Here is a 24,675-nt window from a genome sequence, read left to right as displayed (position 1 = left end):
AACTTTGTACATGAAAGTTGCTCAAAACGACGAGAGGAATCCGAACACGCAGCCCGTTCGCCCTCCACACATACCTAGCATAGAGAACACGCAACTTTCCCCCTCCGGTTCATCTGTCCGAAAACGCGAAACACCGGGGATACTTTCCCGGATGTTTCCCCCCTTTGCCGGTATCACCTAGTACTACGTTAGGGCACACCTATCACCGCTGTTTGCTTTGTCATGCATCGTCATGCATCTGTTTGCAATGTATTTACTGTTTCTTCCCCCTCTTCTTCTCCGGTAGACCCCGAGACCGACGCTGATGCCCCTGAGTACGACTACGTCGACGACGACCCCTCCTTCTTGCCAAAGCAACCAGGCAAGCCCCCCCCCCCTTGATCACCACATATCGCCTATTCTCTCTCTACTGCTTGCATTAGAGTAGTGTAGCATGTTACTGCTTTCGGTTAATCCTATTCTGCTGCATAGCCTGTCGTTGTTGCTACAGTTGTTACCCTTACCTGCTATCCTAATGCTTAGTATAGGATGCTAGTGTTCCATCAGTGGCCCTACACTCTTGTCCGTCTGCCATGCTATACTACTGGGCCGTGATCACTTCGGGAGGTGATCACGGGCATATGCTATATCCTTTATACTGTTACATTGCTTATGATACTGTTCGGAGATGGGGGCTGAAGGGGCAGGTGTCTCCATCCCGGTAGAGGTGGGCCTGGGTTCCCGACGGCCCCCGACTGTTACTTTGAGGCGGAGCGACAGGGCAGGTTGAGACCACCTAGGAGAGAGGTGGGCCTGGCCCTGGTCGGCGTCCGCGGTTACTTCAAATTAACACGCTTAACGAGTTCTTGGTATTTGATCTGAGTCTGGCCATTTGGTCTATACGCACTAACCAACTATGCGGGAACAGTTATGGGCACTCGGCGTCGTGGTATCAGCCGAAGCCTTCGTGACGTCAGCGACTGAGCGGCGCGCACCGGATTGGACTGGAACGCTTGCTAGGCTATGTCTGCTTCTGGCCGCGTTCGCAACGTGCAGGTGTGCAATGGGCGATGGGCCGAGACCCCTGCGCGCATAGGATTTAGATCGGCGTGCTGACCGCTCTGTTGTGCCTAGGTGGGGCTGCGACGTGTTGATCTTCCGAGGCCGGGCATGACCCAGGAAAGTGTGTCCGGCCAAATGGGATCGAGCGTGTTGGGTTATGTGGTGCACCCCTGCAGGGAAGTTTATCTGTTTGAATAGCCGTGATCTTCGGTAACAGGACGACTTGGAGTTGTGCCTTGACCTTATGACAACTAGAACCGGATACTTAATAAAACACACCCTTCCAAGTGCCAGATATAACCCGGTGATCGCTCTCACACAGGGCGACGAGGGGAGGATCGCCGGGTAGGATTGTGCTATGCGATGCTACTTGGTGAACTTACCATCTACTCTCTTCTACATGCTGCAAGATGGAGGCTCCCAGAAGTGTAGTCTTCGATAGGACTAACTATCCCCCTCTTATTCTGGCATTCTGCAGTTTAGTCCACTGATATTGCCCCTTTACACTGATACCCATGCATATGTAGTGTAGATCCTTGCTTGCGAGTACTTTGGATGAGTACTCACGGTTGCTTTTCTCCCTCTTTTCCCCCTTTCCCTTCTACCTGGTTGTCGCAACCAGATGCTGGAGTTTCAGGAGCCAGAGGATCCCGAGGATGTTTCTGCGTGGAGTTCGGCCTCGAGGAGTAGTTAGGAGGTCCCAGGCAGGAGGCCTCGCCTTTTCGATCGTTGCTACTTTTGTGCTAGCCTTCTTAAGGCAAACTTGTTTAACTTATGTCTGTACTCAGATATTGTTGCTTCCGCTGACTCCTCTATGATCAAGCACTTGTATTCGATCCCTCGAGGCTCCTGGCTTGTATTATGATGCTTGTATGACTTATTTTATTTTTAGAGTTGTGTTGTGATATCTTCCCGTGAGTCCCTGATCTTGATCGTACACGTTTGCGTGTATGATTAGTGTATGATTGAATCGGGGGCGTCACAAGTGAAGTCTCCGAATGGCGAGGGGCAAGCCGAGGTAGGTGATCGGGAAGTGAGCCACCGGGCAGCCAAGGGCGGCACTCACGTTCGCGCCCTGCGCGTCCGTGCAACGGATGGGGGAGATGGAGCACTTGCCGAAGTTGGTCTGGAGACCGGATACCAATCCAAAAATGCGTAAGATCTCACGCACCGCCGAGAGGTCGGCGGGGTCAGGTGACAAAAGATCACAGCATCGTCCGCTAAAGGGAAATGCTGGACGCCGTGTGTCGAGGGGTGAGGCGCTGGAGGATGTTGCAGCGGATGGCATGCTGGATCAGAGAGTTGAGCACGTCAATGGCAATGGTGAAAAGCATAGGGGAAACTGGATCGCCTTGCTGCAGGCCTTTAGCGTGAGGAATCGGGGGGCGGGATTCCCATTGGTCAAGGCCCGAGTGCTGGCCGTGGATAGGAGGATGGAAATCCATTCTCTCCACCGTGGCCCAAACCCGAGGTGGCGAAGGGCCTGGAGAAGGAAAGGCCAGGAGACCGAATCGAATGCCTTGGCGATGTCGAGCTTGAGAAGAATCCTGGGCAGCTTGAGGCTGTGAAGGTGCCGGGCAGTTTGTTGGACAAGCAAGAAATTGTCGTGAATGCATCTGCCCGAAATGAAGGCGCTTTGGTTGGCCGACACGAGTTCTCCAAGATGCAGCGTCCCTGACGGGCTTTCGCCCCATTAGCCTCATTCATCTACTTGCTAAGCTGTTTGCTAGAGCTCAAGACTTCCAGTTGAGCTTCAAGAGGTCGAACCTACCGTTCCCTGAATGATTCTTATCATTTGTTCTCCTTCTCCATGATGGTCTAGGGCAGGCCACTGCGTCTGAATGTTAGTGGTCTGCGCGAAGTGTCTTCTTGATCGCGGTTACCATTGGTCATTGCCTGGTAGTTGATTAGTTTCCTAATGCCTAGTACCCTATTGTTTAGTATAGTGAGTGTTCAATTTATCAGCTTGTCTCCTTTGCAGTGGCCTATCCGAGAGCTGTTGCATGGCTAGTGTAGGAGCCTCGATTGTGTCGCTTCAACAAGTTCAAAGGGCTACATATTTGGGTTCTGTCTTATTGCATCAAGTTACTTTAGCCGCCCCCATGATTGTGTCATTAGTGGCGCCTAGTGTCAACCCAAGCCCTGTTTGTTTGTCATGGAATGAGATCGGGAATAATATGCAAATTCAAGCTCCCATCAATATTTGTGACAAGAGCAAATTTTCACTTGCATTTATTTGTTGATTCATATTTATATTACTACCTCCGTTTGGAAATAACTGACGTAGTTTTAGTTCAAATTTGTGACCTAATAAAAACTAAAACCACTTCCGTTATTTCCGAACGGAGGCAGTACCATTTTCAACCACCAGATTGGCAGGCATCTTCCGAGAATTCCTTTGGCTTTGTGCTAATATATGTATTCTTGTTAAGTTGTCGGAATACTCCGACCTGTCCTTTCATCCCCATAAAGGATAATATACATACTCTGTGCCAGTCTAGTCTAGTGTGAGGAAACCCTGGCATTATCCTGAGGGACAGAGAGAGAACTAGCCAGCATGGATCTGATTAGTGTTGTTGTATCCAGCACGAACAATGCACATGACAAAACTGCAGGTAAGGAGATGAAAGAAAAAACTCCCACCCACGGTTTTTCAGATGTCTGTGGATCTGATTAGTCCCTTCACTGGCTTTCAGATGCCCTAACATGCCGTAGTGTGCCGGCGCCCTTTTAGCAGTTTTAAGGGCTAAGCGGCAGCCCCAGACTGCCGTTTTTCTGGTAAGCTTGACTGCTTGAGGACCATGAATGGCCTTTCTTGGAGCCATTAAACAACCAACCCACGGTTGCCTTTCTTGCTTGCAGGGCATGTATGGCCACTTGATCCTGTCCGCGGCGCGGCGCACGGTCCTCAATCATGCCCCCTGACGCTGAGCACTGTGTTATCAAGGGTCCATCTATACATGATCACACTGGTGAAGTAAGTATTCTTCTCCCCTCTTAGCCCTTAACATAATAGGCTAGTAATACAATAGTAGGAGCATGCATTTGGACTCACAAGTGTCCCTTCTAAGGCTCAAAAGTGTTGACTGCATGTGGGCTGGTAGGGTGGGGTGGGGGATGGGGGGCTGTCTTGAGATACTGCAGCACATATCCTTGCCCCTTCTATATAAACCAAGATTTGCACCACTGCATCCCATCATACATACCAGCATCATCTCAAGAGTGAGAGCCCTGACCTGAACCTGAACCTAAACCTCTCGCATTGCTCCCGGTCTGGCGGATGCCATGGAGCAGGGGAAGAAGAAGCAGGCGGGGAGGCTGCAGAAGGTCCTGAGGGAGCAGAAGGCCAGGGTCTACATCATCCGCCGCTGCGTCGTCATGCTTCTCTGCTGGAATGACTAATCTGGGCTCATTAGAGGCACAGCCACAATGTTCCTTCCCTTCATTACTTCTCTCCTGCTTTCCTCCCCATGTTTTTTTCACATTGGCCTTTACCCTATGATGAAGGTTCTCTGTTTTTCTTGCCTCCTTGCAATGGCAAGGGTGACTGATGTTGTAAAGTTGGAGGGTGTTAATACGGACTAACAGTATGCTTTTTCCTCTCGAACTCGATCTTTTGCGGCTGCTTGAGCTTCACAAAGGCCTCGAGTTCAGAACATGGTACTTGCAAAAATAGTATGTTCATATGGGAGCAATCTGTTTGCATTTCTGGCCTCTGAGTAGTATTCTTGATATAGTAAGCAGGCATGGACGCATGGTGCTCTGCCTTGGTTTAATAAAATAAAACACATCCTCTCTAGGGAAAGGTAGTGCATGTGCAGGGCTGCAAGAGAGGCTGAAAGGTTAGGTTCCTTCTGATTAAACTAAATAAAAATTACGTTATAAACTGAACAAAAAAACACCCCAGCCAAAGTTTCACATTGTCGGTGCGGTATAAGACAGTGCTGTAAAAAAATTTCATCAGCTAGACGTGGTACGCCAATGGAGTTACTAGAAAGTTAGAGCTTTGGGGACAAACTTTGGAATCAAAAGGTTTTAAGCTTAGTAGAACGGAAACTGAGTACATGAGGTGCGGTTTCAATACTACTAGGCACGAGGAGGAAGTTAGCCTTGATGGGCAGGTGGTACCTCAAAAGGACACCTTCCGATATTTGGGGTCAATGCTGCAGAAGGATGGTGATATCGATGAAGATGTAAGCCATCGAATAAAAGTCGGATGGATGAAGTGGCGCCAAGCTTCTGGCATTCTATGTGACAAGAGAGTGCCACAAAAGCTTAAAAGCAGGTTCTATAGGATGGCAATACGACCCGTAATCTTGTATGGCGATGCGTGTTGGCCAACTAAAGGCGACATGTCCAACAGTTAGGTGTAGCGGAGATGCGCATGTTGAGATGGATGTGTGGCCACACAAAGAATGGTCGGGTCTAGAATGATGATATACGTGGTAGAGTTGGATAGCACCGACCGAAGATAAGCTTGTCCAACATCGTCTGAAATGGTTTGGGCATATACAACGCATGCCTCTAGAAGCTCTACCACATATAGCTGACGGTTAAAGTGTGCTGATAATGTCAAGAGAGGTCGGCGTAGACCAAACTTGAGATGAGAGGAGTCCGTAAAGAGAGATATGAAGGACTAGAATATCACCAAAAAACTAGCCATGGACAGGGGTGTGTGGCAGTTAGCTATCCACGTGCCAGAACCATGAGTTGGCTTCGAGATGTTATGGGTTTCAGCTCTAACTTACCCCTACTTGTTTGGGACTAAAGTCTTTGTTGTTGTTTGTCGTTGTTGTAATGAGATGTGGTACGTGCACCAAGTACTTCATGCTAAGCTATAATGAGTTGGGATTTAGGAGTATCTAAACCACTCAACTCACTGCAAAGTACCCTTCGAAAATTCATTGGAAATACGCGTATCATTGTGAGTCGTTTGGTAAATGCGTTAATTACAGCGCTAACACGAGAATCAATGGTGCATTTGATCGATGAGTACGAAAATTTATCCTAAAACCCAACATGAGAGCATCAGATTTATTTAGAGGATTCCATAGGCCTGAATAAATTAAATTCCGAATTCATAGCTTCTGTATTTTGCGGCATTGCAATTTAGAACTTTGCAGTATGGACTGGTATAGTCAAAGTTCTTTTCTTTTTTTTGAAACTGAAAGTTCTAAAATTTGAACTACTACAGTACAGCTCTGTGGTTTACTCTGAATCAACCTTGTCATCCTGGATTCCTGGAAATTAATGTGTTAACCAGTATTTAGGCTGAGGACAAAATAATAAGGGAATATGACTTATGAGATTATGGAAGACAAACTTTTCCTAGGAGGCATGATTCATTCCCATGTCGACAGGATGGATGCATATGTTTGTCATTCCCTTGAGATCATTAATTGCGATTAGCCGACTATTAGCCGACCTTTCGATAGAAAAACAGTAGAAAGTAAGTTGCTTGAGGCTCACTACTTCTCACCCCCCATTATCATTGGCTGCGAGCCCCATATGCACGAAAAGGCAATCTTGGCGTTGTTGTTTTAAGAGCCACAAATATTTTGTTTCTGTGACTATTACTGGAGTGTTCCTGAAGATCTGGTTTGCAAAGATGCTATGCTGGCTCATCAGTGAAGCCAAGGGGTTTCTTGGTTGCTACCTTATTTCCCATGAAAAGAGTTGCTTTGAGTTTACTTGGCTCACACAGCATAAAGTGCTCCACCGTACCATTTACCAATTTGATAACGCGTGATTAGACTCTGACTTTGCACTCATCAACCGTACTGCTCCACCGTACTATTCTCCATTTTACTTTGTGTAGAAAGTCGAGAAGAAAAAAAAAATGCATGGTGTAGTAGATTCTGAGGTGCATGCATGGGAGTCACCAGAGGCCCACGGTCATGCATTTGAAGTAACAACGGATGAATTCGAGTACTCCCAATCCATGCCATATCTGAAGAACTGTTAGATACTGTCCCTGGTAAACACATTGTTCAAGCTACCTCCGAAGAACTGTCAGATACTGTCCCTGGTAACACAATGTTGAAGCTATCTCAGACAAGAACTAGCTACAGATGAGCCGCAGCATCGATCGCCGTAAGTACATTGCACTTGATACCTGGTTGGCACGATTGCAAATCGAGCTTCAGTTGCAAGGGGAAAGCGTTCGGCAATGCCCGGCCCCAAATCAAATGGTCAGCCTGAGCCTGAAACATACATACATTGCACCCACTGTTTTAGTGCCTTTGGTCTAGTTAGAGACCAAACTAAATCTGTTCCCAATGCGGCCAGGCAGAAGAGACCAGCACCATGAGTTGAGTGCATGTTGTCAAGGCATGCCTCCTGCAACCAGTATGTATCTGCATGTGGTCCATGCATGCATGCACGCACGCACTGAGCCCTGAAAACATTGCAGAAGGAGCAGCGGCATATATGCCCTGCTTCCTGTGTCTGGTATGGCAGTGGCATCTGCAGTGGGCATGGCTCCCTGATTGAACCTTCTGTCTCATTCTGTCACATATCTTATACTCATTTTAGACGGTGCCATGATTTTTTTTCTCTTTCACTTTGTTTTCTTTGGTAAGGAGGCAAAATTCGTTATGACCATCTTTGCTGCTGCACCCTTGCAACAGCACATCCTGAGGACATGCAAGCGGTCACTTCTGTGTCCTGTTTGCTAACTGTCTGTCTGCCTGACTGTCCCTAGGGCGTGCTAGCTTAGGGCATCTAGCAACTAGCATCAATCAAGGCTACAAAAGGCGTTGAAGAGGCGGTCAAACGATTCCCATGGTTTTGTTTGTCTAGTAAAACGAAACTGATCTCTGTTAGGCAGCGGTTTTGGCCTTTGGGAATGGTAAATATGCTGCTTTATTGGGTCACAACCCAAAGCTGAACATCTCCCAAGGCCACCACTTGAGTAGGTTCACCATAGAACCTAATGCACAGTGAGATGCAAGTGGGTTATACTGTCTGCAGATTTACTTACTGTTGTTTCACCACAGCAATCAGTGCTTTATGATTTTGTCTCGTATTGGATGGATACATTTTTTATATGTAAAGATGTGGATGGTGATGTGATTTCACCATTGCTACACAGAGTATCTTCCTTGGCTTTTCTGGATGTTGATGGGTTTAGCACGTTACGAGATAGCTCATAATCCATGACTAGATTGCTGCTGCTGCTGCTGCTGTGCCCTAGCTAGCTCATAGTCCATTAGGTGATATCATTTCACAAAGGGGTCAGATGTGCTGATAAAGATGCATTCGTCACACACTTTTACTGCATATCATTGGATCACCTAATGGTGACCCGAATTGCAATAACTTTGCTACCTGAAAAGAAATTGCACGTAATGATGGTGATGTTATGTCATCTGATTTACTCTCCCACGGTCCTACATATATTAAATAAAAATGAAGCATATACTTCTGTGTGAAGCATTGTCCCCAAGGCTCTCCTAGATTGCGTTTAAGATTCTTTTGATCCAGAGCCAGAATGGTTTCATTGCAGCAGCCATCCAACCATTCCTTGTAGCTTGATAAACTGAACACCGGCCGACAGGTACATTGTACTGCATGACTTGTTGTAATTCATATGGCCATTTTGGTTTTGTTAGAGCTAGCTTGTATTTCTTTGTCTGCTAAGCCTGCCAGGGATGCTTAACATAGTGTGCTACTTTTCAGATGAAGTGGTTTGCTATGGAATGCTTTAGTTTAACTCCTTAACCTCCTTGACTTTGGAAGTGAATGTGAGACGCCGATATTCTACTATTAAAAATTTCAGTTTTACTCCTTCCCAAACAAAATGATATTGGAACTCTTTCCCTTAAAGAATTACTGTAGCACGCATAAAGTTGAAGAAATAATGCCTCACAATAAAAGGCTCGAAAATTTCAAACTGAGAGGTCATAAGCCTTTTTTCGAAAAGGAAGGATAAATCTCCCGGCCTCTGCATTCTCAGATGCACGCAACCCTATTTTATTAAAGTTGATACAAGGCGAGGAGGCTAAAATCATCAACAAGCATAGTACATGTGACATCATGGCTTAATAGGAATAATAGACTACTCGTATAAACAAAGAATTCCTTCTTTTCCAGGAGCCCATTCGCACGAACATCAAAGTTAAGCGTGCTTGGCTTGGAGAGATTTGAGGATGTGTGACCGACTAGAAAGTTGATCCCGGGTGTGCACGAGCAATTGGTCTGTGGGGCCAGTCTAGATCCTGTCATGCATAACAGCTGGAAACCGGTGGTTGTGGCCGGAGCGTTGCAAATAGTATCAGAGCCGACCCTCGTGGTTACATGGGCCTGTGTGGGTCAGTGGCACAGACTTGTACATGATGTATGTGGCCCGTCGTGACACACGTCATGGGCAGATGTGGATGCTGGCACTAGCGCGCATAGACGTGTGGTAAGAGGGGACGTTCCTAACTTAATATGCATGATAGACTACTCATATAAACAAGGAATTCCTTCTTTTTCGATAGCCCATTGTGACATCTTGGCTTACTAGGAATGATAGACTACTCATATCAATAAATTCCTTCTTTTCCGGGAGCCCATTGTGACATCTTCGCTTAATAGGAATGATAGACTACTAATATCAAAAATAAATTCCTTATTTTCCGAGAGCCCATTGTGGGGCCAGTCTAGATCCCACTAGGCATAACGGCCGGGAACCGATGGCTTTGGTTAGGGCGTTGCAGTAAAAGACATAGACAACTATGACAGAACCATTACAAGATATGAAGAGACCACCTATGACAAAACCATTGCAAGATATGGAGACCAGCTCGCCGCTGCTGTACATCAGCTGGGCTTTGCTGGTGGCCTTGTCCGGTGGGATCGGAAAGAGAGAGAAAGAGGAAGGAGGATACAGGGAGCGGCAACAGCTAGGGTTTCGCCTAAGCCGCCTCCTGGAGTGACATGGGCATCCTTTTTTTTCTCAAGGGCGAGATCAGGGGTCACAAACCTTGTACTACACTTAAGTTCTTACATTCATCTAGTTTGTGGAAAGAACTTTCAACTAATTAAAGAAGGGTGTGGCTACATCTCAATCGATTAAGAAATGACTATTTCTCAATCAGCTGACATCACCATAAGATATTTTTCTTTTCTTTTTTCCTTTTCGAAATCTCAAAAAGGAAAAAAATCTGCATGAATCACTGCATAGATCCGATGGTTTAGGATTTGGTTGAGAAATAGAAATCCTGATTCAAGAAAACTTCTTAATCTCAAACTTTCGTACAAAGATAAAAAAAGATACTATAGATGGTTCATCGCAAAGTACATAGTTCATCACGAGCTAAAACTTCATAACAACTGTGTTTGCAATAGTTTCATAGATTTTTGTTTTGAGTGATTTTTTGATTAGTTGTTTTTGAGTGCTTTTTACAGAATTAGTTCAAGCGTAAATCTAATTTAATAATACCAACATGATTTAACTGGATTGTATAAACCCCCATATTAAATAACACCATTGCTACACTGAGTATCTTCCTTGGCCTTTTTGGATGTTGATGGTTTAGCACGTTACGAGATTGGTCATATTCCATTACTAGATTGCTGCTGCTGCTGTGCCATCGCTCGTAATCCATTAGATGACATCATTTCACAAGGGGTCAGATGTGCTGATAAAGATGCATTCGTCGCACACTTTTACTGCATGTCATTGGATCACCTTATTGGTGACCCGAATTGCAATAACTTTACTACCTGGAAATAATTTGCTGGCAGCGAAGGTGATGTTATGCCATCTGACTTGCTCCTCTGCCACAATCCCCTAAGTATATTAAACCAAATGTACCCACCTCTAGAATTATCTAAAAAGTTAAATTAAATATGGAGGAGCACGATACAGGCGTTAACGGAGCTCGCTGGCGCGGTGTCAAAGGGCACAATATGTAGATGAAGCCCAGCAGCAATGGTGTGGCGCCAGCCAGGGCAGAGTTTACCGTTCTTTTTATCTGTAGCAAATCTTGGGTCCCATCTACTGAAGCATATACTGCTGTGTGAAGCATTGTCCCCAAGGCTCTGCTAGATTGTGTTTAAGATTCTTTTGATCCAGAGCCAGAATGGTTTCATAGCAGGTAACTTGAAAAACTGAGCACTGGCCGACAGGTACATTGTACTTACCTAACTTGTAATTCAAATGGCCAATTTGTTTTTGTTTAGAGCTAGCTTGTCTTTCTTTGTCTGCCCAGCCGAGCCTGCCAGGGATGGTTAACATGGCGGCGTGCTATTTTTCAGAGGAAGTAGTTTACTATGGAATGCTTTAGTTTAACTCAACTTACCTTCCTGGTTGGCATTGTAGTTTGTAATTCTAAACAGGTTGACTTTGGAGGTTAATCTGATACACTGATACTCCACTCTTAAAATTCTCAGTTTTATTCCTCCGTAAAGAAAAAAAAGATATTGGAACTCGGAGTCTCTTCCACTTGATGAGTTATTGCAGAAAACACGAAGTTGAAGAAATAGTTAAAAAAAACTGCATCCATTTCCGCTCCGAAACTGTCTCAAAAAAAGATAGTTTCTGAACTGTCCATCTCAGTTTTTGGTCTGGATAGGACAAAAAAAAATCTGTTACATTCTCGTTCCTACTTTTCAACTAAAACAAGATAATTAGGGACCTTCCACCCAGATTCGACCTGCCACCCACCCTCTATCGTCATTAGGAGGAAGCGGCAAATTACAAGGGCTGCCACCTATGAGGTATAAAATGTGCATTGTACATTAACTTCTTTTTTCTGTCTTGAAATAAGTTAGGTATACATCTTAATTTTCGGTATCTGTTTAAGTTATGTAGTACTATCAGTTTGTGAGGACAGAAAAGATGAATTATAAAATTGTGACCAATTTAATTCGAAGAAAGATAGGCGAGTCTTGTATACTACTCCCTCCGTTCACAAATATAAGATGTTTTAGATATTTCAATATGGACTACATATGGATTGAAATGAGTGAACAAGCACACCAAAATGCGCCTATATACATCCGAATCAGAAAAAAGTTAGAATATCTTATAATAGTGAATGGAGGGAGTAGTTTGTATGGACAACTTTATTGCATATTTCACGTGAACAAGTCTACTGCCATTGCTCTCCTAGATTGTGTTTAAGATTCTTTAGATCCATACGTTTTTAAAAAAGGAAAGGAAAACACCTGTTTGATTAGCAGCAGCAAACATGTAACTGACGGGCAGGTTCGATGCACATAACCGGACGGGTTTGTTTAGAGCTTATTTGCATCTGTTTGTCTTACAAGCTTGCCTTTTGGGAGCTTATTTACATGTTCAGTCTCTCCTAGATTGTGTTTAAGATTCTTTTGATTCAGAGCCAGAATGGTTTACATAGCAGCAGCCATCCAACCATTCCATGTAGCTTGAAAAACTGAACACCGGCCGACAGGTACATTGTACTAGTACATAACTTGTAATTTGTTTTTGTTTAGAGCTAGCTTGTCTTTCTTTGTCTGCCAAGCTTGCCAGGTTGACATAGTGTGCTACTTTTCAGATGAAGGTGTTTACTATGAATGCTTTAGTTTGACTCCTTACCCTCCTGCTTGACATTCTAATTTGTTATTCTAAACAGGTTGACTTTGGAGGTTAATATGATACACTGATACTCTACTTTTAAAAAAATCACTTTTAGTCTTTCGTAAACAAAAAGATATTGGGTCTCTTCCTATTGAATAATTTTTGCAGAAAATATGAAATTCAAGAAAAATTGAGAAAATATTTCAAACTAAATGTTCCATTAAGAACTTCCAATCCAACGTCCACTCACAGTAAAGGCTCAAATATTTCAAACTGAGAGATCAGAAACCTTGCCTTAGGGAAGTTTTACATTCAACTGGTTCGTGAAAGGACTCTCAACTAATTAATGAAAACTTACTAATCTCAAACTTTTGGAGCAAAAAAGAGGCTATAAATGATTCATCACAAGCTAAAACTTCGTCAGAAGAGTGTTCCCAACTGTTTATAGAGTTTTGTTGTAAGTGTTTATTACCGAACTAGTTCAAGTGTAATTCAAATTTAGTAACACCAACATGATTTATTTATTTATCGATTGAGAATCCTGAATCCCAACATGACTTAACTAACCCCCATGTTTGGTTGAAATATTTTTCTGTTATAGCCCAACAGGCTAAACATGTAATACAAGTAACCCATATTGCACTTGTCAGAACTTTGTTATCATATTCCTTTCAACAAGAATCCATGCTTCCACATTCAGTTCCGTATTCTACGGAAGAAAATTTGCATCCATTTCCGCTCCGAAACTAACCAAAAAGAGATAGCTCCAGGTTGTCTGTGTCAGTTTTTGGTCCGGATAGGACAAAAAAATCTGGTCCGCTCTCGTTCCTCTTGTAGCTAAAATGAGATAGTTATATTGGTAGAAATTTCAAGTAGGATATGGGATCTTCCACCCAGATTCGACCTGTCACCCTCTATTGTCATTGGGAAGAAGTGCCACATTACGGGCTCATTCGGAAACAAAAATGTAGGATTTAACAAAGAAGGCTTTCGCCCCGCTTTATATATAAAGCATGATCCACAAGAAACACGATACAAACTCACGCCACCACTGCACACGACACACACACCCAAGGCAAGATACAAAGGTGCCAAGCATCGCCACACCACCCCAACGACTACCAAGCCACTACACATGCGCGAGGATGAACCGCTTGGAGCCAACGGAGACCTCCAAGCCTCCGAGGAGAGGTGAGACGGAAAAGCAAGCCGAACCTCTGATCGACCCGGACACGTCAAAAATTCTCGACGTGCATATCGTGTTATTGCTCTTCGTCCTGCTTCTATCTGTCTCGCCGTGATCCAAGCGGGTTCAAGTGCTTGAAGATGTGCCAATTGCCATTTAGCTAGCAAGCCCGTCGATATTGAAGTTCCCCAAGAGAAATTTGCTTTTAATTTTTTTTTATCCAAGTGAGATATATCGCATACTATTCTTCTTGAAATTGTTTTTTTCCGAATGAGAAAGCCTTTGGCAAACTCCTTGCAAATGAAAACGACGGGACAAGGAGTCCAAGATGGTGCCTCCTAGAAGGGAACGACCACTGATAGCCGCCGCCATCCGATCCCAAAGATCGAGTTTTCACCCGGAGCAACTCGAAGGAGTAAGGGCACCGCGACGGAGCTTCATGAAGGATACGGTGTCCACGGCCGCCGCCGCCGTCGTCCAATACAAGATTGGGCAAGTGATGTACCCCGGCACGCCCACCCCTCCGACGCATCCTAGCACCGCCAACCACCAGCGGCCACCCACCCGCGTGGCCATGGCCGCTCGCCCGCACCCGAGGCGCAAGTTCTGCCCACGAACGTCGTGCCTCCCACCGCCAGGGCCGCCGCCCAGCATCCAGACACCCCCAAGACCATCCAAAGAGATCAACTTTGAGCCACGGGGACTCCCCCGACCGACGAATCGTAGCATACGCCCTGCCTTGAACGTCGTCGGAGCTGCGACGACCCGCACACGGATGGGGAAAGGGGGAGGTGGGGGAGCGGACACATCCGGACCGGCACACCCCTGTGCCAGTGACGGGTGGCCCAAGCACGTCGGCGCCGCCCATCCCTCCAGCCAACCTCCCCACCGAACACACCCCTGTGCCGCCCCACCGCAGCGGCCGACGCAGACCCGCACAAAGCCACCGACGAAGATCCGACCACCGGCAAGGAGGATCCCCACGGACCACCGCCAATCGCCAAGAATACTCACCGGGAAGCCCATCTGCGCTGCCGCCGTCGTCCAGCCGGCGGAACGCCTGGAGCCTGACCAACACGCCCACCTACCACCTCCGCTGCGCCTCCACCACCACCAGCCACGGCCACGGCAGGGGCGGACGCCTGCAGCTCGCGCCGCCTGGGCCCAGATCTGGCCGACCGACGCCGCTGGAACCCACCGCGCACCACCACCGCTGCAGCCCCTTCACACCGCCGCCCACAGCCCGCCGCCGGCTGCTGCCGCCGCGCCCCGAGCAAACGCCGCGCCGCCGCCCGACCCGGAGGCCCGCGCCCACCAGATCGAGCAGGCGAAGGAGAGCGCCCGTCGCCGCCAGCAAGCCCGCCAGTACGTTGAGGCGGCGGCGAGGGGAGGGAGGAGCGAGGAGGGGGGCTGCTCGCGGCGGCACTAGGGATCCCCCCCCCCCCCCCCCCCCCCCGCGCTCACGGGAGCGTCGCGGGAGGGGAGACGAGTTAAAACGTAGGATTTAGGAGTAGTACAGGAGTTTGATAGGATGACACTTGCTATCCTAAGGATTTGTCTTGCCTCGTTCCTACGCAAAAAATGAGCTTTGAGTGGATGTGTAGAATCCTCCAAAAACAAAGGAAATGAATAGTATTCCTATGAAATTCTTGTATGCTTTCCTACAAACCGAATGCATCTATAGGAAAGTTTCCTTTGGAATCCTTGTTCCTATGTTTTTTCTGTAAAAATTCTCCAAACCGAATACAAGGGCTGCCACCTATGAGGTATAAATGTGCATTGCACATTTACTTCTTTTTTCTTCTGAAGAAAAGTTAAATGTACATCCTAATTTGTTGCTATCTGTTTAAATTTTGCAGTATCAGTTTGCGTGGACAGAAAGAAGAATTACAAAGTTGTGACAAATTTAATTCGAAAGAAAACGGGTAGGTCTTCTATAGTTTGTATGGACAACTTTATTGCAGATTTCGTACGAACAAGACTACTGCCATTGCTCCCCTAGATTGTGTTTAAGATTCTTTGGATCCAAACGTTTCTAAAAAGGGAAAGGAAAACACTGATCGATTAGCAGCAGCCAACATGTAACTGACGGGCAGGTTCGATGTACATAACCGGAGGGTTTATTTAGAGCTTACTTGCATCTGTTTGTCTGCTAAGCTTGCGTTTTGGGAGCAGGGTTTCAGTTGACATTCACAACTATGCTGACCTTGCATAACAAGTGGTGGTTGACTATGGAAGTTATTGTGATACCCCTGTACAAGTCATTGGTGCTGACTTTCCTACCTCCTCAAATAAAATATAACCTAATGTTTGACATTGGCTTAGTTAGGTGCCCTACATGCTCTGTTTACGTTATCCCTAAACGGCTAAACCAGACAAGCCATGTTGTGTCAACAAAGCAAACATTGCAGATACATGCTGACCATGTTGTGTTACTTAGTTTTTTTTTTTTGAACGGTCGGGGGGGGGGGGGGGGGGGGGGGGGGGGGGGAGCTTCCCCGCCTGAATATATTACCACTCAAATGGAAGGTCAGAGAATTACAGCAGAGGTTCTGGTACAAATTCAGCTAGAAGGGAATTCTGGTACTTAGTTTTGTGAACCTTTTGGTGGACAGATAGGAATGGCTTGTGCCGGTGATATCTTTTAGCTGTTCAATCCTTGAATGGAAAATTAAAATTAGGTATCTGCACTATAACATGAGATTTCTTTGGTACCCATGGTAGTGGCTCTATCTGGTATCCCATTGGGAGCTTAGTCATCCTTATCATAAACCTCTTTTATTTATCCATCGTGCAGTGCAGATGATACCGCAATGTGATTACCCTATTATTTATCATCGGGTCAATCCGGCGTCAGGAAATTGAACTTAGATTACTCCAGGATCACATAAGACTTTCTTTTCTTTATGCAGACATGGACGCAGCGATAAGTTAGTTTATGGAAATATGTGCACAAGCATGACATTGAAAGAAGCCTCATCAGCTGACACAGCCCACACAGAAGCCGCCTATATAAACCGTACTACTACAAACTCCAAAAACCCAACACAGACCAGAGTTTGGGATTCCAAATCCAAGAGGCAACCACATTTCTAGATCATCAGAAGATGAGGGTGGGCGCTCATGATCTGAAGCTCAAGGGGCTCAAGAGGTCTCTCAAGGAGCACAAGGCCAGGCTCTACATCATCCGTCGATGCGTCGTGATGCTCCTAAGATGGCATGATTGATCAAGCGATTTGGAGTGAATTTCTTCACAGTTTCTCTTACTTCTCTATCTGACTGGCCAGCCTAGTGGCTGAAATTTTGGGTCTCTATCTCTGATGTATGTAACAGCTGTATATAACCTGTCAAAGTAGGAAGACTGGAAATGAAAGGCAACTTCTTTCTTGATGTGGTATCTCCAGAAATAATCTGAGGCTTATACCCTTTTGTCCCTTTTCTTCGTCTAAAACATGACATGCATTTTGATGTGTGTTCGAGAAAAAAAAAGGAAATCAAAATTTTCTTGGCGCCGGGAACATAATCTAGCATATACCACAGGTGCAGTGCAGGGAGGTGAGACCAACAGATTTGATATGGAATTTGTCATCCCATCATTAGTTGGTACCATTTCCAAGTCCGAGGCTGATGGCTTTTGATGCTTGATGCTCAATGCACCGATTTCTCTGAATGTTCACCTCACTCTCCTCTTATCAAACCTGCACCGAGTGTGATATCTCAGCAGTTTACAAGACAGTGGCCCGAGTTTAATTCCTACTGCAACGGACCCGGCTTATGGGGTTTTCGACGCGACTGTGATCGGCTTGCCCTAGCAGTCTAATTAGCTTCCTACCCCAAAATTACAAAACAAGAGACGCGTCCGAGCAACAGACACACATTTCTTTGCTTGAGTACTCCAATAATATCCTAACCGCAATTAGAAAAGATCTCAAAAGTTGGTCAGTGTGTAGGCGCTTGTGGGAGGGAGCACATGGCTTTTGGCAAAGCACAAAACAGTGCCTTCCTCGTTCTTGAAATAAAGCCTGATGGTGAAATGAGCCATAGTGAAATGCGAGCCCACTTTGTGAAAGCTGATCAGTGCTCTGACTGTTCTACAGTTCCTTTTTGGCTCTTCTTTTGGGGATTGCACATCTTCTAGATCTTTCTTCACATGTTTGGTGCTGGTTTTGCTTTTCTTGATTTCTCTCAGAAACTCTTCTCCTTTTAATGATTAAGCTGATACATCATTTGGCGGATCCGAAAAGAGGAAAATCTGAATCTGCTATCCCTCTGGTTCAGACCAGAGAAAGCTGAAATGTAAAGGCACTCAAGAGGTTACAGAATACTCGATGCCAAGCGATATCTTCCGGATGGGGTTATTCTTTCCCATGAACAATAAAAACTTGTCTTTGGCTTTGCCATGGCCACGGTTATGTTTTCATTGCCCGTAGGTCCGGTTTTCCTTATTAAAGGGGCCTTCCGTGAGGGTTTTTTATATCCCGTTTTCTGTATGAACTGGATCGATTCTTTTCTGCTTAATGAATCGCGGAGCTCCTGGCCCTTTAGGTTTTCCGAGAACAGTTGTGTTTTCAGGGGTATGATATCCAACACTATTGGAATTTAGTACATAATTGAGTCTCATGTGATCTTTTTTCTGGAATATGCATCTAAATGTGTGTCGTAAAAGAATTCTTAATACTAAAGGAAAATGCCATGGTTTCTTTATCGAAAAGGAGGTATCACCCTGGGTCTCTGCATCATTGGATGCCCGCAGCCATAGGAGAATGACACGATGGCGAAAGTATAACAAGAAGAACCAAGAGCCAAAAACCTACAAACTGACAGAAAAAAATAAAGCAAAGAAGCAAGCCTACAAAGCTAAGAAAGAAGAACCAAACTAAAGACCTAGCAACGAAATACCAAAAAGCAGCTCCAGCTTAGGCATCATCAGGTGGTCCTGCGTGCCCTTATATGAATTTTGGAGGAGAGGAAACAAATCTTCAGTTATTTGAGGCAATGAAAGAAACAAATATTCACTCTAATGTGACAGTGCTGCTTTGTTCCAAATATTATAGCCATGCTATATTACTAACATTATGTTGAGCAAACGATTGCTTTTCTCCCTGTGTACCTAATATGTCACATTGGGGAATAACACTTTGGTTGTAAAGGTAGCATTCGGTTCTGTACTGCCACGGAGGTCTCTGACTTTGATACCTTGGAGAAACATATGTTCGTCCTGTCCATCGTAACTTTGTTAAAGTTTGAAATGTGCTAGCATTGTAGTACACTGTTAAACAAACAGATGCATATACTGCAGCTTTCACTTTTATTGATTTTGTCTCATCAATTTCCTTTAGCAAAAGATATAAAGATGCAGGAAATAAGTGTAACACATATGGTTAGGTTCTTTGTGGTGGAACCAGCCATGCTCGCATTTTGCTGGATTTATTTCAGGCTTTCCAGTGATGTATGCGCGTTCATAGGGGTGAGTGTATGTGAGCATCTGTGATTGTACTATGTTAAAAAAAGATATAAAGATATAATTTGTGTACACCAAAAAATTCTCCTCCGTACTTTAGAGCTGGCTATCTAGGTTAAAAATGAATCTTCCTCTCATGACTTTGGTTGGAGTGGCTGCTTTACGTTGAGTTATATGACTTTGTGGCAATGATGTTTTTGTAAGCAGAAAATTGCTGACCCCCTTGCAGATTATAATCTCTTGTATGCTCTCTCCTTAGGTGGGTTTGTGCTTTATCCTGTTTTGGCCGGGACTTTGTTTTCCCTCCCCTTGTGTTTAGCTATGGGCTATCATGAGGATTTTGCACGGCTCTGTAGTAAGTTGAGGCCCTGTACATTGAACAATGCAGAGGCAGAGAACCCACCTTTTGGTGGGTTGGTACAGTTGTTGAGGCACGACAGTATCCATTACGGTTCAAATCCTAGCGCTCACATTTACACACGTTGGTGTGCATTAGGTATTTAGTGAGATTTATGGATTTATTCCCAGCCTCCATGAATTATTCTGATTAATTAGGTATCTTGCTTGCATACTTCTTTCTTGAGTCACCTTGCCTTGTCGCAATGGCAATAGAGCAATATTCAACTTTTGTCCGTAAATTTTGCATGCTTCTGTACTTACATCTACACCACTGCAAAATATAACTTATGGGCAAAAACCTACCTAGCTTCACATCTCAAAAATGTTGGAGCACAATACTTGAGCCTAACCAAGAGGAAAGGAGACACGTGCGATAAGAAAAGGATCTAGGCGGGGATAATTATATACTCCCTTCGTCCTAAAATAAGTGTCGCTGATTTAGTATAAAGTCAGGGAGTACATGAAGATGAAGAAGCACTTTGCATATACTATATATCAAGAGGTACCAATTTCACATCTTACTAGCTAGACATCACCATCAGGAGCCAGTAGAAAATCCCTAGCCTCTCTCTCTCTCTCTTTGACAAAATGGGCCATCAATTCCCCTCCTACCCTCCCTCACCAACCATTACAACCCAACCTCACATAATAAACAATAAAGAGAGAGAGGGGCACGCATCAATGGTGACACGAAGGCCCTACATGATTGATACAGAACCTGATGCCTTCATAGAGACCCTACCAGCTATGACAACATCAACCATCCATTCTTCTTCCCTAGAAGCACTGGTACAAGTCTATGGGCTGGCTCCATGCGCTGCCGGCGCCAAAAACGTCGTAGGCACTGCTTGCTGTGGCGCCCATGGCGGCGGTGGGATTCACAGTGTTGGTGATTGAGTTCATGCAGCAGATGATCTCGCCTAGGGCGCACAGCCTGCTCTCCAGCTCCATCTTCTGTGTCTGCATCACCGAGTTCTGTGCTTGCAGCGCCACAAGGTTTTGTGTGGTCATGCCCAGCACCATGTTCATTTGTTGGCTCTGGTTCTTGAGCTGATCCACCTGTTTTTGTCACAAAATATATTCTTCTTAGCAATATGTAGATTCTTTTTTTTTCTCGTGTTCTTGTTAGGTTTTCTTTCATGTAGAAGATGTGATACGCTATGCTACTAGTTTGATAAAAACTCAACCTGTTATAAATTAAGCAACTCATGATGATGAATGAATTTGTAGTGTTGTTCAAAGTGTTAGGTAGGGGGCAATTGGTGGGGCATGGAAATCACAATAACTATGTTTTGTCTGAGCAGATATTTTAGGTGGCCTTCGTTTTCATCTATTTTTGGTTTCACATGCTTGAGCGCGCTCTCATAAAAAAACATGTTTTAAATATTTATGACAGCTAAACAATTAAATTATGGACATGTACAAACTTTATGCTTATGTGCACCTATATAAATAGCATACTTGGAAGGGTGTGACAAACCTGCGAGGAGAGGTCGTCGAGGTGTTGTTGCTTGCGCACCCTAGATCGCCGTGCCGACTCCCGGTTGGACTCCTTCCTCCTCTTCCTCCTCTTCTCCATCTGGGCCCGGAGGTCTGGGCAATCCTCGGCAGACCTGGAGCTCCGGGTCCCTTGGCTCGACGCGAACGAGGTCCCACTTGACATGGTCACCTCTCAACAACTCACAGCAGTTTCACTTGCTCTTATATCTTGAGTATAAAAACACACCTTGTAACAGCACTTGGGTACCTTTGTTACTCAGTGCTAGCTAGCTTGATTATGTTACTAGTATGAACTCCGGCTACAGCTACAGAGCTACAGGGAGGTTAGGGAGAAGACGTAGAACCAGTAGAGGAAGACGACGGAGAAGGACTGGACGAGGCGAGTGATCGCTGCGCCGACCATAAATCCGGAGAGGGGATACTCCAACAGGACCAGCAACAACATCTACACGTGCTACTGCGGCTCTATCATCAAGAACACAACAAACTCTTTTCTTTACCTTGCAAATGAAATATTATCGATCTGTTCTGTTTTCAGATACAAGTTTTGGTGCTATGTGGCAAGAAATATATTTTTATTTTTTGCCAGAACCTCCCCTTGGAAATGAAACTGTCGCAGATCAAATTTCGGCAGAACCTCCCCTTGGAAATTGAATGAAGTTCAGATGGAATTTTGGCAGAGCCTCCCCTGGAAATGGATGATCGGTGAAGGAATTTTTGGCAGAACCTCCCCTGGGAAATGGATGATGGGAGGATAATTTTTTGGCAGAACCTCCCCTGGAAATGGATGACCGGGGAAGAAAATTTGGGCAGAGCCTCCCTAAGTCAAGATCAAGATTTGGGAAGAAAGGCTGGAGGTTGGAGGCTGAGGTGGCGAGCTTGTGTGTGTCCACCTTGGACAGACAGGGTTTAGGCAGCAGCCAAGACCCAAGCTGCCAGCAACACAACGGAGCTGGGGCGGAAGGAAGGAAACCTAGCAAGGGAGCTGGGGAAGAGGGGAAAAGGGAATTGAAGCTTGGTGGAGAGGCGGCATTTATAGCCGAAAAATGGGCGGTTTTAGCGAGAGAAACAATTGCGAAAGAAATTGGTAATGGTGGTGGTGGTGGTGGACGGGAAAGGTGAAAGGGATGGCGAGATGCGCTCGGAATCTTCTGCGGCATCTGCTGGCAGCGTCAGGAATCATTTCATCCTGATTTTTGCCGTCCGTCCGTGGTTTCGGTATCATTGCCTGCCACGTCATCCGCGGTTTAGCATTAGGAGTTACTCCCTCCGTTTTTAAATATAAGTCTTTCTAGTGATTTTAAAAAAGACTACATATAACCTAAAATAAGTGAATCTATACTCTAAAATATGTCCATATATATCCGTATGTAATCTTTATTGAAATCTCAAAAAAAAAATTTATTTAGGAACAAAGGGAGTACATACGTACAGTACTTACTAGCCGAGAGTCGCTTTTGGGGTAGAAAATGTAGAGAGATGGTGATCGAGCTAAGAGTCATTGTCTTGAAGAGGCGATTGCCCCTGCATATATTATTATTATGAAATAGTACGTATATAAGATCATCAAGTGTGAGCAAGGGATCATCGGAAAAGAAAAGGAGAGGACAAGCTTCTTTTCATTTTATTTTTTTGGTGTTCTAGGCTAGTAACGTGTATCTCAGGAAATCCTTAGGTCATCATTGGACATTAACTTGTTTTGTGTCCACGGACAGAGGAATTGGTTGGCCTGCCACAGTCGTTAGATCTTATGGGCAATTGTTTCGTTTCTGTCCCTTAGTTTCACGTTTATGACAATAATTACCCAATTTAGCAGTTTTTCCCCCACAGTTTTTACCCAATTTAAGTGAACTTGGGCCAAAATTACCTCTTTTAATTTTTTTTTCCGCTTTTGTGTTGATTGTGCGTGTCACGTCGGCTGGTTTATTTTACTATCTGGTTTTCTAATTTGCTCTCAGTTCAAGAGGGGTGCGTCCTACCAGGTTCTCTTTTTCTTTAGGAAGAACGCTTTGTCCAACCTTAAGTATGTTCCCCCTTCCTCTCTTCATTTTGATTTTTTCCCTCCTACCTCTGGTTTGATACGACTCTAGGCTAGGGTTCAAACACAAGATCTCATGCAACTGGCCAGCTCGCGCACATCACCCCAGCTAATGTGTTTCTATTGGAAGATAGAATGACCGGTATTCTATATCCTATAGTCGACGCCTTACACAATGGCCGCTCGCCAACGCCTCTCTCTGCTCCGGCGATGGTGGGAGAGGGTGAGGATTAGAGGTCGTGGGCGACCTCGACACGTCCCCGCGTGTTCTGGGCCGGCATGGGCATAGAGTTAGCATCGACCATGGACAACCTCTCGCTTGGGAGAGGGAGAGTGTGATGCCCCCGACTCGACCGTACACTAATCATACACGCAAATGTGTACGATCAAGATCAGGGAGTCACTGGAAGATATCACAACACAACTCTAGACACAAATTAAAATAATACAAGCTTCATATTACAAGCCAGGGGCCTCAAGGGCTCGAATACAAACGAGTCAGCGGAAGCAACAATATCTGAGTACAGACATAAGTTAAACAAGACTGTCTTAAGAAGTAGGCACCCTCGGGGTAGTAGTAGTAGTCGACGGGGTGGCATCTGGTTCCTAGGATCCACCAACTGGTTGCAACAAACGGAAAGAAGAAAGAAGCGGAAAAAGGGGTAGCAAAGCAACCGTGAGTACTCATCCAAAGTACTCGCAAGCATCAGATCTATACTAAGTATGCATTGGCATCAAAGGAATGAGCTGTATCTGTGGACTGAACTGCAGAATGCCATAATAGAGGGGAAGGCCTAGCCTATCAAAGACTAGCATCTTGCAGCATTCAGAAGAGTACAGAATATCATATTATAATTAACAACCCTGTTGTAATATTAATGCCCAGAGACCCTTCCTCGACTCCCTGCGAGAAAGCAATCCCGGAGCCAACATATCCATCACATATCTCAAGTATCCATTTCTAGTTGTAATAGATCAAGATACCATTCCGAGCGTCCGTTACCGTGGACACGGCTATTCGAATAGATCACATTACATTACCCAACACGCTTGATTACTCTAGCCGGACACACTTTCTTGGGTCCATGCCCGGCCTCAAAAGATCAACACGTCGCAGCCCTACCTAGGCTCAGCAGAGAGGTCCCCGCCGGTCTACATCCTAAGCACTCCGGGGTCTTGGGTCCATCGCCTGTTGCACTTCGGGTTGGTGTGTGCAGGGTGAATACTAGCGCCACCTCAGATGGTCGGCGTGATCCGACCGTGCCACAATGCTGAATTGGATGTCTGACAGAGCTTCGGCTGATACTACGACGCCGAATGCCCATAACTATTCCCATGTGGTGGTTAGTGTGTAAAGGCCAATGGCCAACTCAGAACAAATACCCAAATCCTTAGTGTGTTAGGAGCTCGTGGAGACGAGTAGAGACTCGCGATAATGTGACCCTGTCGCCCTGTCTCGAGGAAATACGGCAAGGGCCAGGCCCAACCCCCCTCTCTCTAGGGCGGTCTACCTGCCCTGC

The 24,675-nt window shown here is 45.3% G+C and overlaps 3 protein-coding genes across 4 annotated transcripts; 2 read left to right on the top strand and 1 right to left on the bottom strand.

Moving 5' to 3' along the window:
* Window positions 1-3,886: 3,886 nt before the first annotated feature.
* On the top strand, window positions 3,887-4,737 carry LOC120965004 (small polypeptide DEVIL 2-like). Of its 2 annotated transcripts, XM_040390120.3 has the most exons (2): window positions 3,887-4,018; window positions 4,336-4,737. In XM_040390120.3, the coding sequence occupies exons 1-2, from the start codon at window positions 3,956-3,958 to the stop codon at window positions 4,441-4,443; spliced, it is 171 nt and encodes a 56-aa protein (XP_040246054.1). In that variant the 5' UTR covers window positions 3,887-3,955; the 3' UTR covers window positions 4,444-4,737. The 2 variants fall into 2 exon arrangements, with proteins under 2 accessions (XP_040246054.1, XP_040246055.1); XM_040390121.3 differs by lacking the exon at window positions 3,887-4,018 and having other exon boundaries at window positions 4,045-4,737.
* Window positions 4,738-16,573: 11,836 nt separating this feature from the next.
* LOC109758006 (small polypeptide DEVIL 4-like) lies at window positions 16,574-17,154 on the top strand. Its single transcript, XM_020316852.4, has one exon. The coding sequence runs from the start codon at window positions 16,865-16,867 to the stop codon at window positions 16,982-16,984; it is 120 nt and encodes a 39-aa protein (XP_020172441.1). The 5' UTR covers window positions 16,574-16,864; the 3' UTR covers window positions 16,985-17,154.
* A 2,930-nt stretch (window positions 17,155-20,084) lies between these two features.
* LOC109758003 (bZIP transcription factor 44) lies at window positions 20,085-22,145 on the bottom strand. Its single transcript, XM_020316850.4, has 2 exons — window positions 21,098-22,145; window positions 20,085-20,676 (listed from the first exon to the last, which is right to left on the bottom strand). The coding sequence occupies exons 1-2, from the start codon at window positions 21,278-21,280 to the stop codon at window positions 20,395-20,397; spliced, it is 465 nt and encodes a 154-aa protein (XP_020172439.1). The 5' UTR covers window positions 21,281-22,145; the 3' UTR covers window positions 20,085-20,394.
* Window positions 22,146-24,675: the final 2,530 nt, after the last annotated feature.

The sequence above is a fragment of the Aegilops tauschii genome, chromosome 5, assembly GCF_002575655.3.
Source record: "Aegilops tauschii subsp. strangulata cultivar AL8/78 chromosome 5, Aet v6.0, whole genome shotgun sequence".
Classification (NCBI taxonomy): Eukaryota; Viridiplantae; Streptophyta; class Magnoliopsida; order Poales; family Poaceae; genus Aegilops; species Aegilops tauschii.
This window is presented reverse-complemented; position numbering and strand designations above follow the sequence as displayed.